Genomic DNA, 13,056 nt, shown 5'->3' on the forward strand with positions numbered 1-13,056 from the left:
TGAGCGTATTTTATTCCAAAAATAGACATAATAAATATACAATAACTTTTTGCGATTATGTCTGTCGATGGATTACAGCTAAACATTGAAGCAACATACTGGTGATGATTAAACATGATTTTTGGGTGATTTCTTCACGAAAGTAGAAGTGATTTGAAATGCTTATTTTACTATTAAAGTAATTGGAAGGGAAAGATGACACTCTTATAGAAACTGAGATAGCGTCCGTGGAATTTGTGTACTTATTGATATATTTGATGGCGTCTACATGAAAACAACGATACATAACGTCTAGTGTATTGAAATGTTAATGTAAAAGAATGAGATATTGATTAATGAAACGAAGAGAGCATAGTGTTTCCAACAAGATACGTATATCATTGTAATTGCAATATTGTAGTTTTTAGAGCGAGCCTCCAGACATAGAAATGCTTGTAATATAATAATTTTGTTACATGAGACTAAACACACTTGTAAATTAGTATTTCTTGGTGATCCTAAATAGCACAATTTATCACATTTTCAATTCTATAATTGCGTCCAGTGAGTTACTGATACATTTACTTTGCATGTAAGGTGTACAGAATCTTAAAATAGGTTGTTTTGAAAATTTTTAGTGCATAATTTAAGTGCATATTTTGGCTTTGTTGAGTGCATATTTGCATGCATATTTCGGCTTTTTTAGTACATATGAATCCGTCCCCTAACATATCACACAGCGCTAAGACGTCAAGGGTCCAGGATTCGAATCACACATAAGATATGGGTGCTTGTGTTGACCTCAATGAAAATACAGAGAATTGAGTAAACTATCGTTTAGGAGTTTTCCTTTTTATACATGTAAAAAAAGTTGGTATAACAAGTGATTTTTTGTTAATATACGGTATACCAGAGAACCGGGTTCGAGTCCTGCATTTCTAGCTTCATCAACGAACATTATCCTTCCTCTTTCCCTCAGAGCAATTGATTGATTTGGTTTACCTTACATCGCTTTCCTGCCACTTTCAGGCTCGTCGCGAAGATGAGGATGAGTGATGATATGATGAAATTGATGAAGGGGCACTCACAAAGAACACCCATGCCAAGGCCGGGATTCGAAAGCGGGACCCTTGGCATCTTAGTTCGCTCCTCGAAAGTTAAAAGTTTAAAGAGCACACTGTATAGTAACGCTATCTATTGTTAGGCGGTTAGAGACAATTTATTCGCAGTTTCTGTCGAGAATTGGTTCAAACGGACGGACAGAACCGTCGACAAAACGTACATTTCAATAAGTTAGGTAGGTCTATTTTCGTAAGATATTTTCTCTTCCTATAATCCTCGATATTTTCCAAGTTATCAATAGGTATGATGTAACATATTTTAAGCTTTCTTGGTAAGCTGGAAACTGCCGCAGGTGAAATTTATCAGCATTTCTTATCTTGTTCTGTGTATAATTGTGTGTTATACGATTCCCTTACAGATTTGTTTTTATTTTTATTTACAAAATAAAATTCTTCGCCTCAGTAATACACGTGATATTGAAATTGGCAATTGACGTAACTTCTCTTGCGTTAGCGAACACAACTTTCATTTATATTGAAGCATTCGTGTACTTCAATAGCCCCGTTTAGTTGGCTTCACTTTTTGACACTCGGTGCAGTGCAGGTGTATCCAGTATCAGGGTGGTGTAAGGGTGGTGCAAAAAAAATGACGTTATACCACTTCTTGTCCCTTATGTAACTACTGATTATAAAGAAAAAAGGTACATTTCAAGCTTTTCACGTGCTATTATCTATACAAGAACGTTTGTCTTCCTTGACAATAAAAATAAGTGTGTTAGAATGCACACACTGAACATTATTCCTATTCTGTGATATTGATAGAAAACTATTCTCCGTACACAGGAAGAATGAAGTCAATGCAAACAAAGCCGCGCGATGTTCCAATTTGCTAATTTTTAACTCATCGAATTAGGACACACAACTTTACTATAGTAGCTTAGGCTAGATGATTTATATGGCTTTGTCATGTGCACTGATATATTCCTGTGCAATAGCTGTCATAGAGATCAACGAATAGGAGATCTCATAGTCACTTTTGTCTCCACTGCTTTCGTGGGCAAAGAATATGATATTTCGTGGGCAAAGAATATGATATTTATGGCATATTTTGTGATCCGATATCTTTACAAGTCAGTTCGAAGTGGGAAGGAGAATTTGGGGATGGTATGGTACCCACCCCTGGCTAGGAAAATTCAAGTAAAAGCTTGTCTCGAGAGTATGTTTTCTTAAGTGTACTTTATGCACAAATAGGTTAATCGGAACTGGACCTACAGTTTAAAGTGATCTCTTGGTTACAAGGCGATGACGTTACCATTACAAGTTGTTTTTTTGGTTAGAAAAGGAGAAATCCCTAAGCCATAGTTTCCTCCGTCTTTCTCTCAGTTTTTCACATGTATAATTTTTACTCAATTGCCAGTTTTCTCAGTAAGGATAAATACAAACATACATGTCTTACCCTGGATAAGAACCCGTGATCCCTGGTGTCGTAGCGGGCTGTGATATTCATTCCACCACGGAGGTCGACATCACCATCGGGGAGGCCCCCTCAATTGTCTTGTTGCCGCCACGTTAAACATGGGAGCGCCTCCCTCCCCCAGGTAACCCCGAATCTCGTTCAAACATCTGCTCATCTAACAATGTCCACATCAAGTGCTGCTAGAAGAGCTGTGCCCAAGAATTTCTTAAGTGGCTAAGGGAAGGTATGAATTTTCATTTTAGCTATCAGTTCTATAGTTTGCTAAATTTTCCTGAACCCGCCATTCATTTTCAAAGGAAAGCTGGGCTGGGCCAAAGTGAATGAGCTGAGACTTCCAACCCCTCCTTGAGTACGCCATGATTTCTGTAGAAATTTCATCACCGTCGTCATTTTTTATCACCAATATTATCCCTGGGTCCGTATCTCCAACATTGTAATCCTAATTGGCATTGACATTATCTTTACGATAACTATCTTACAACTTTATATTACATCACGTAAGTTTATTATTTCGTATTCTTTTCGTGATGTTTTCATTTATACTTAATCCTAAACAGTTTTTGGAAAGAGGGGGGGGGGGCTGTACAGTCTCACAAGCGCTTTTTTTTTAAAAAATGATACACGAGTCGAGACAAATTAAGGATTTACGACGCTAAATGAAATAATAAGTTTAAAAAAATTAGCACTGGCGTTCGTAGAGGGGCGCAGATGGCGCTACGGCCCTTCCTAAATTTTGAGGAAATCAACATTTTCAATTAAAAGCTCGGGGAAAACCAGAGTGGTAAATGCAACCCCCGATTGCTATTTTTGAGAGTAGGTAGCAGTTCTTGCAGCAACTACGTACTATTCACCTACACAATTCCAGCCCCTCCTGAAAAAAGACTTCTGCGTACGCAAGTCATTTGTAGGGTGAAAATCAGAAAAATCTGTAAAAAGCACCCTTATGTGTCAATCTTTCCATCTACGTCTATTAGTATTTTAGAAACTACAAGAGTGATATATACCAAAATTTGTTGGACCGATAAACTTTCTAAATAGTAGCACAACGCAACATAAACCAACTCGATGAACCTATTCATCTGGCCGTGAGAGGTAACAACCAATCGAAAGTGACCCATCGATATCTTATCTCGCAAACTAGCAAATGTGAAAATTTTCTACAAATGAAGACCTAAATACTAGTTTAACGGGACAAATTATTTTCATTTGCTCGTCTGTCTGTCTGTGGGGGTAGAATAATTCAAAGTCACCAATTGATTAATGCTTCGTTATCTCCGGAGCATATAGACGAAATTGGGTGAAAACCGTGAATTCTCTAAAGCGATCTCCATTTTCTCTATCGGTCCGTCTACTTACTTATCTATTCTAGATTTTAACTAATTTAAAACAATCTAAGTCAATCAATAGATTTCTGGCAAACTATTAAAGATATAAATATAAAATTCAGTGAACAGAAACATCTACCTAATAATAACCGAAAGCATTTTGATCGGGTTGTCTGTCTATCAATGGCAAACAATCGAGTCAACAATCGATATGTTTAATCTTCATTATCTCAGAATCAAATCAAATTACAAACATGTAATTACGCCGCCCCCTGTGGCGGAGTGGTTAGCACATCGTGCTACGACGCCAGGGGTCCCGGGTTCGAATCCTGGCCTGGGCATGGATGTTTGTAAATGTAATGTTTCGCAATGTTGCTGCAATGTTTCACGAGTTACGTATCCGTAACATATCTGAAATCATGTTGTGCTGTATGGGATGCAATTACGTATGAGTGTGTGTGTGCGCGCGCGCGCGTGTGTGCATTTTCATATTGTATTGTATATATTTGTCTATGTACAGTATATTACAGTAGCTACGTTGTGTCGTTAATTCTGACGAATCACGACGAGGATAAAGGATAAACAAATCAAATAGATGATGGAACTAAAACAATATTACGTCAATGCCTTACTCAGGATTCAAACCTAGAATTTGTGGATATGCAGCGTTGTGATAATCACTCCCCAAAGAAGCTGGCTGTTAATCATTTAAGGTTTAGACGAGTAATTAAAATCAAGCTTAGTGTTTCGCTAAGATAATGAAAAGAACTGAAATTTCTTGTGTAAACTAATTTTGATATCTTGAAACAACCGACATGTGTTCAGGATATCGCAAACGAGGTGAGCCGTCTGTTTATATCCGCCCATGGATTTGTTAAATTTGTAGTTTGTTTATACTAGCTTTTCTGCCTATTTAAAGCTAATCGTGATGATGAATATTAAGATTATTAGATGAAATTCCTGAAGGGACACTCACAAACGCGTGGGATTCGAATCTGGAACCCTTTGTGGTGAGTTCATGGGTGAGTACTCAAGGTGCATGATTACCTAGACGGATCGACTATTCTCCATCCACTGTAAAAACGAAGTTAATGTAAACAAAACCAGAGTAACTCTTGAGAAATTATTATTTTCATATTTGTTAGTTCCGCTCTTATTTGCTCATGAATATATTGGTCGTAACTACAAATCATAATATAAGGTCCACAACTTCAATATAGCAGCTACGTTGAGTGGTATGGTTTTATCACATGCACTATACTCCTACGCGCAAGAGTGTCATTCGAATAACCAATAGGATTTCTCAGAAGTCACGTGCATTTGTTTATATTGAATTCGTTCTTAAAGCGAATAGAGAATATTTCTTTAGCATCTTCAACATTCATAGCTAATAAAACACACACTTCAGTCTGTTAACCTTGATCCGAGCTTTCTCCTTCAGAAGAGGTAAGAATACATATTAAGAAAGGGAAACCAACTGGTCTTCATTGTTACATAAGAAACCATAACTCCAGGGCAGCTCTAAAGATGTTAAGCATTTTCCGACCGTACCTTACGTGCATTAAAAAGAAAATAAATAAGAAAAAGCTAGAACACAAAACCGTAATGCTTGTCCAGTTCCAGTGAAGGCAACTTTGAACTTTTTAAGTCTCCTGGCACCAGCCCGACATTCGGAAGTAGCTCTGGTGAAAGCTGGGAGTGTATATATCAAGCAATGGCTAAAGAGGCCAGTTCAGCGGTGCATTTCAACATGGGCTCTCTGCCTCTCGTGCTATCTCTTCTGTTGCACGCCGCTTCTTGTGTGGAAACTCGAGATTTAGCGGCGAAATCTTTCCCGCGCATCTACAACCCTTATCGCTTGGGGCCCCTGTGGAGTTTCCAGGACGCCGGAGTTTCCGGGCAATGTTACACGGCCGTGAGGGACTTCCTGGTTGGACTGAGGAATGATGAAGTTTGGGCAGTGCAAAGTAAGTGTTCTGGTTTTCTTGTCATGTGCTTCTTCTTGCTTATAGCGAACGCAACTTGATCCGACTGCTTCAGTCCTCTGATGCACTGGAATTATGTCATCTAAGTTCGGATTTATCTTATTTGTCACTCACTCTCATATTGAATAGAATCGAGCTGAAAAGTATTTATTTAGCTATTGTGAACACATTTACACCTTTATACAACATCGTGTATAAACTATCATGCTTAAAACTATTATATAAAGTAATTTAGCGACATAAAAGAGGCTTATGATAATATGCATTCAATTCAATAAATACCAGAAATTTAAATCAATAAAAGAAAATTGTTCTTAAATTAGCCTACATTATTGTCGAATTTCATTTCTATACATTATGACATTTACCTCCACTAGCGTTACCAATTTGTCCATCCAAGAGTTAGATTTCAAGACTCTCTCTCTCTCTCTCTCTCTCTCACACACACACACACGCCCCACACACATACTGTATATATATATATATATATGTATATATGTATGTGTGTGTGTGTGTATAGTGTATATACGAGGGCTGAGCCGATGCCAATGTATCGATATCGGTGTCGGAAATTATAGGTTGGAATTTATTTGCTGATTCCTGCCAATACTTTCCTGGCATTTTTTTTTACGGGCTTCGCAACAATTCCGCGCAACACTTACGCGGAATCTAATTATCCTTGAAATTATGCTTCTTTTCATTTTACACCATTACTGTGTGAAAAAATGTGATAGCATAACATGTAATTGATACTGTGATGTCATTCTTGAATATTTCAAAGGAAAAATCTTGGTAAATTGATGCACATAAATTAGAGTGGAATATCTACCTACACGCAGGGTCGGCGCTAGTCATTTTGCCGCCTCTTTCGAAGCCCCTTCTCCCCTGCCCGTCATTACGCAGCAACGGGAAATTGAAAATCAATATATTCCTAAGTAAAACATCAAACTATAAAATAAATAATGCGACATGTTACGCCATTTCGATACTATTAAGCACAATAGGATATCTCGCTCGACCACAGTTATACTTTAAAAAATGCGACACTAATTTTATATTATTATTATATTTTATGAAAACTCTCTCGCTCTCTCTCTCTCTCTCTTAAACGTATCTTAAATGTAACAATTATTAGGAAAGAAATGAAGGCTTGACTTCATATGTTTACCGTTGTAGGTCTGTGATATATGATTGGATTTTTAAAATAATTACATGTAATATTCCCAGGTCGCCGCGTGGGTGATTTGAGGTCTGAATTCTTTCCTGCGTTGACCTCGCATAATACGGCTCTGGTGTTCACTCAGCCTCAAATTAATGGGTACCTGGGGGCAACCCTCCGAGGTAAAGCCGACCAGAGAGTGGTGCTGATCACATCACCTCCAAAACATCACCTCCAAAATGACCGAGATCGAGAATGTGTGTGGCCCTATCCCAACATCCTCTAAATGTGACATGGTGCTATATGCATGGGGAACTTTACCTGTGCATGTAATATTATTTTTCGCATAATGCTATCTTGCATAAAATGGAAACAAGCGTGTTTCAGACATGATTGACCGGAGATAGTACTTTATTAGCCTTAATTTCCAAAAAAAAAAACCTTGTTCGCCACTTGCCGGCAAAGTTGTACATTCACATTAGGTGCAAAATCATGACCCCTTATAAGTTTAAGGTCTCCTTTGCTGTAATTGTTTTATTATAGCCGAAATACTCCAGGCTCCAGGCCGCCATGTGGCGTGTTAAGAAACTTTGAAATTTTTAATCACTCATGCTTTTCTTCAAAGCGCTGATATGTTTGCAATACACTGAGCCTCATGTGCGATCATTTGGACAGTTTTATTGTCGCCAATTATTATTTGAAGGAGCGCATCATAGACCTCTCCCACTTGATATCTCAACGGAGTTAAGGCATCGAATCCGCTTCCCTACCGTGTGGCACTCAGTGGTTTTCAGGTGAGACTACTGATATGTTCCTTCAAAACGGTGGGTTGGCATATATTAAACTTCCAAGTTATATAATATAATATTATTCCGCCGGCCCTGCCTACACGCTAATATTAATCAATATATATATAAACCTTTAATATTAAATTTTCAAGTATCGGTATTGGTGGGAATCGATGAGAGCATCGACATAGTTATCGGTTAAACCTTAAATATATTTTTTCCATTTTTGTGTCCCTTTCAATACAATTCTTCCCTCTTGGAGGCTACTTTGCAGATGGAAGTCCAGCTGTATTTCCCCAAGTCCTCAATAAATTCGGGCTTGTTGTTATCCCAGCAATAAATTCTGGCATATTTCTTCCTATGTTTGGGTATTTTAGATCGCTTTTTTACCTCTCTAAGACAATCACTAGGATGAAGATGAACGGAAAATTGATTAAACGGATGAAATGGAATTTCCATGCCTTGCCTAGAATTCGGACCTAGGATCTCTATAGCTTCATAGCGCACTAAGTGCCCCAACAACGTTATAAATACTGTCAGTAATATAATGTTGTCATAATTCTGCCAAAAAGATTTCATGTTTCAAATAACATTTATCGCTTTCTTGAAATTTGGTATTATCTGATGTGTGAAACACATTTATTCCGTTTAGCGAAAATATTACCATTGCCCTGTGTTCGTTCGTTTCAGCATGATGCCATTTCGAAATATATATATATATATATATATATATATTATTTCCAAATGTATAAGGATACCACTAATAACCATTTTCAATAACAATCACATTCGGTATTTTATTCAAAACTTCCAAATGGAGTGGACCGGAGTGTATTGCCGATCACACAATCCCCACTATGGCCGAGATTGAAGGTTTATGGAATCCTATCTCCATATCTTCAACAATGGCAGGGTGTGATTTGTATTTGTGGGTACACGGAAGACGATTTGAGTTTTTGTACTGTAGGCTTACACCCTGTTGTCATTTGTTTTGCATCTTGACACATTGGAACTTCTTAGTTATTATCTCATTCCCCTCATCCGAGTGGCGTATCGTTAAAATTTGAACTGGTTCTTATCTATTGTATATTATACATCCCCAATCTAGAAAATTATATAAAAAATAATAAAAATAAAACACGCAAGTAAAACAAAAACCAGAGTCTGACAACTTCAATTTTTCCGGCAAATTCAATATTTTTCATAAATATTTCCCTCTTAACCGAAAATTGGGCCTGGATTTCTCATCACCAAGAGAAACATTTGGTAACAACAAGTTGGTAAACGCGGTAACATGGATACCCTTCCCCCGACCGCCAAAGGAAACACAAAACTTTTCATTCGTCACCCTTAGAATAGACATAGAGAGTTCTATGTTGTAGGTCAATTCACAGTCGAAACTCAATCCTTATTAAAAACAAATCCTCTTTCATCTAGGCTTTTGCTCAGTCGTTTTCGAGGACCATTACCTCGTGTAATTATTTATTACGATGAGATAAGATCTGCGGTGTCATAATTGATAAGATTAATGAGGTAAGTTCGTGATGTAACATATGTTCTTTTTACTGTATATTAGTCCATATATTTTTTGTGTCATGCTTCATGTAAGTCTTGTTATATCTTCATGCATTTTGAACAGTGAAATTGACTCTCACATAATTATTGTGAATTCTCTCTGCTGTTACGATTGAGAAACGTGTTGTAGAAATCAATTGCTAAACTACTAAATTGGATTTTTACGGTTATATGCTTACATCACATCGTTGTTATTTTCAGTATGTGCAGCAAGGAGATCTATGATACTGACTATTCACTTAGTGCATTTATTTAGTGTAAGGTTATTTGCGTAGTTTTTTCCACATGTGTAGGTTTTTCAGAATCGAACACAGGGGTCGTCGTTTTGCAGTATGTCAAATAAACGACAAGTCTCGGTTATCTCTCGAAATTCTAGCTTAACTTTTCTATTCTTCTCTTGCATTTCCTTTCCCTTCCTTGCATGTCTTCTTATTTATTCCTTTTCCTCTCCTGTTCTTTCCCTGTCTTCTCACTTACTTTTTCTCGTTTGGCTTTCTTCCCTTTCTTTTCTTGTTTCCATTTCCTTTTTTAATTTCTTTGACTCTCCTTTCCTTATCCTGTTTTTCTATTTTCTATCTTTGCATTTCCTTTATTTCCCTCTTCTATCCATTTTATTTCCCTCCCTCTCTTTGCCCTTCCTTGTTCCTTTCCTTCTGCCCTTGCCATTTCTATCCTTCTTTTCTCTTCTTACCCATTCTTTTGTTTTCATTCCTATCTTTTCGTTCTGCTTCTGCTGGGTCCACAGCCAAGGGAACGACGCAGACGATGCAGACGGCGACGTTCTCGTCCATCTTCTGCCTGCCAGGGAATTGTTTTTCGTTGCTCCCTTCTTGAGAGGTGACAGAGTGCGATGAGCTACGGGGAAACAAGCTTCGCGCTATCAAGTCCACCACTGGTAATTGGCGTTCATCGTCCCGTCCCTCCCGCTGAGAAGTCATAAACGCGGCTTCGAATCGGACACAGCCGTCTCACACATCGTCATTTACTGCCAGGGCTGGACCCTCCGCTGTGCCCATTCTTCTTGAATGTGCCGATTTAATTTACCTCAGACAGGGTTTTAGCGTTCCCAACGATTTGTCAGCTATGTTGAGCGACGATGACAGTACTTTAGCCAATGTTTTTAGTTTTTTTTTTAGAAGAGCAGACCTCTTCCATTGTTTCTGAGGTAGGTCTTAAATTGTCCTTGCCTTTTTTAATGTGTTGGGTTTGTCTCATGCAGATCCCTCTACAACTTTAACCTCTCTCAAGGGCCTCTTTACACCCCTTTCTTTAATCCAAAAGGTAAGAGTTTTAGATAAGGGACTTTTCCTCCATACATACATTGAACGGTGCAAAATAGCCACACGTGCCGATGCACCCAAAACTTTTAAATCAATCAATTCGACTTCAGATAATTTCTTTCTTATCGGTTACCTTCTCTACCATTTCTCGTTCTTCGTCTTTCTTTACAATCGTAATACTTATTAAATATCTCTTGTCCTGATTTGCAGAAAAGGTAACATAACCTATGAAATTATACTTTGCTCATACTCTACAAGCTATAGTTCCGGACACGCTGAAATAAACTTGGACGATATCTCCTCACAATCTAAATTCAACCTAAATTCACACACATATGTATATAATTTCATTTCAGTTTTTGTAATTTGCGTTAATTGAGCTGATAATTAAAAGTAACTAGAACAGACCGTTGCAGGAACGCTATAATTTGAAACTCGAGCTGTGTTTTTTGAGAAGGCAGCACTGTTTTTTAGAGGGATGGGGATTCATTGCTTGCCCCTCGACGGATAGAACCATCCAGCTAATATGTCTAGTTTAATGGGTTAATCAGTAACTACTACAACTCTTTCTCAACAACGTAACTAGCTGTGGTGGGGTCAAGAGGAACCCCAAAATTTATATAAAGAGAGAGAGAGAGAGAGATGAAGAAATATAGGAAGTATGATAGAACTAAATGAGAGACTGAAAAGGGGAAAAAATAGGGAAAGAAAAATAGAAAGATGGAGACAATCAAAATTTTATTTTGATTTGTTTTTTGTTATTTAGTGTCACTATTGGCTAATTGCGACGATGGAAACAGAAAATAGAAGCAAAGGAATGAAGATAGAGAAATAAAAATAAAGACAGAAAGAAACAGAAGAGAAAGTGTGTATGTGTGTGTATGTGTGTGTATTAAAATATGTGTTTTCTAGAATCTGGCTGATGACATGTGTCGGATACATATTCTAAGAAAGATGCATGCAATAAAGTTTCAAGTTTAAATATAAAACTTCTCTCATACAACATCAAACGGAAAGGAGTCTTAATGCATTCAGTGGGGTCAGATATTACCCACTATACGTAGTAGTTACAACCGGCTCGGTGGCGGAGTGCGTTATGTGGTCGACTTTCGTCTTGCACCGAAGTTCCCGGGTTCGACTTCCGGCATGAGCGTTTTTTGGGAGTGTCCTTTCATCAATTTCATCACTCCTCATCGTCGCGATTAGCTAAAAGTGGAAGAAAAGCGAAGTATAATAACAAAAATACATAATATGTAGTAATTAGAGTTAAAAGACAAGAGGTTTCTTCACAATCTAATGCACCAAGAAAAATGTTGTAACGTGTTATGAAACCATATTTCGCTTGTCGTGAGAAGTAGGATTTGAACCAAGGATATTGTGAATTGAGGTTCGCAGACCCTATTCGCCAAACGGACTTTCTCTTCTACCCATTTCCAAGAAAAAGGGAACAAGAATTCAAGCGTACCGAGAGCTGGGAGTGGGGCATGTTCACACATATGCATCCTAATTTCAGGACCGTTTACTTTCAAGGTAGATGGTTGAAAGAGAAAGTAAAATTAGTAAAAAACAGCGATGCTCAAGCAGTGTTATACCGTGTATCACTCTGAGCGGAGAGAGAAGTTGCTGGAAGGTTAATGTCAGTGACATTTCTTTCGAAGCCACCTACTTTCTCCCTTGAGCGTAACGTTACACAAGTACTCCATCGGGGGGGGGGGGGGGTGTTCTTAATGGTATTTGCTTACTCGCATCCTTGGATGACTCACATTATTACCTTACCATTTTCATTTCTGAAGTTCTATTTGGAGACACTTATCAAGGAAGCACTGTCTTTCTGGTTCTTCGGAAAGTGGCACCAAATTATATGGTCCTGTGGGGCTCGAGCCCACCCAATAGTTTGTCTATTATTAGCACCTGCGCTTAAGAAAACAAAATATATCACTATTACACACTTGAAGAATTTAATAGTATCAAAATATTTCATAATAATTTATTACATCTTCAATATGTTACCTTTCAGTGTGCTATATTATTTATACATTTGAAAATAAGATCCTTAGGAAAATATTTGGACCTAAAAGGGATGAGGAGACAGGTGAGTGGAGAAGGTTACATAATTTAGAACTACATAATTTGTTTTCATGTCCAGATATTATTAGAATAATTAAATCAAGAAGACTTAGGTGGGCAGGCCATGTGGCACGAATGGGAGAGGAAAGAGGAGTTTACAGGATTCTTGTTGGGAAACCTGATGGTAAGAGACCAGTAGGAAGGTCAAGACGAAGATGGAGGGACAACGTTGAGATGGACCTAAAGGAAATCGGTAGGGATGGAAAAGAGTATATAGATATTGCTCAAGATAGGGACAGATGGAAGGCCTGTGGTGCTGCAGTCGTGAACCTTCGGGTTTAAGAAGGGTAGAGAGTTAGT

The 13,056-nt window shown here is 37.9% G+C and overlaps 1 protein-coding gene across 1 annotated transcript in view; it reads left to right on the forward strand.

Moving 5' to 3' along the window:
* The first annotated feature begins 5,470 nt into the window (after nucleotides 1-5,470).
* Nucleotides 5,471-13,056, forward strand: part of LOC145991469 (O-acyltransferase like protein-like) — a 73,401-nt gene continuing 65,815 nt past the window's right edge. Inside the window, exon 1 of the mRNA XM_083127476.1 lies at nucleotides 5,471-5,809. Within this exon, the coding sequence (XP_082983602.1) occupies nucleotides 5,557-5,809 (253 nt within the window). The 5' untranslated portion in view covers nucleotides 5,471-5,556. The remainder of the gene's footprint in view (nucleotides 5,810-13,056) is intronic.

Source organism: Lepisma saccharinum, chromosome 8 (assembly GCF_977018435.1).
Source record: "Lepisma saccharinum chromosome 8, izLepSacc3.1, whole genome shotgun sequence".
Lineage (NCBI taxonomy): Eukaryota > Metazoa > Arthropoda > Insecta > Zygentoma > Lepismatidae > Lepisma > Lepisma saccharinum.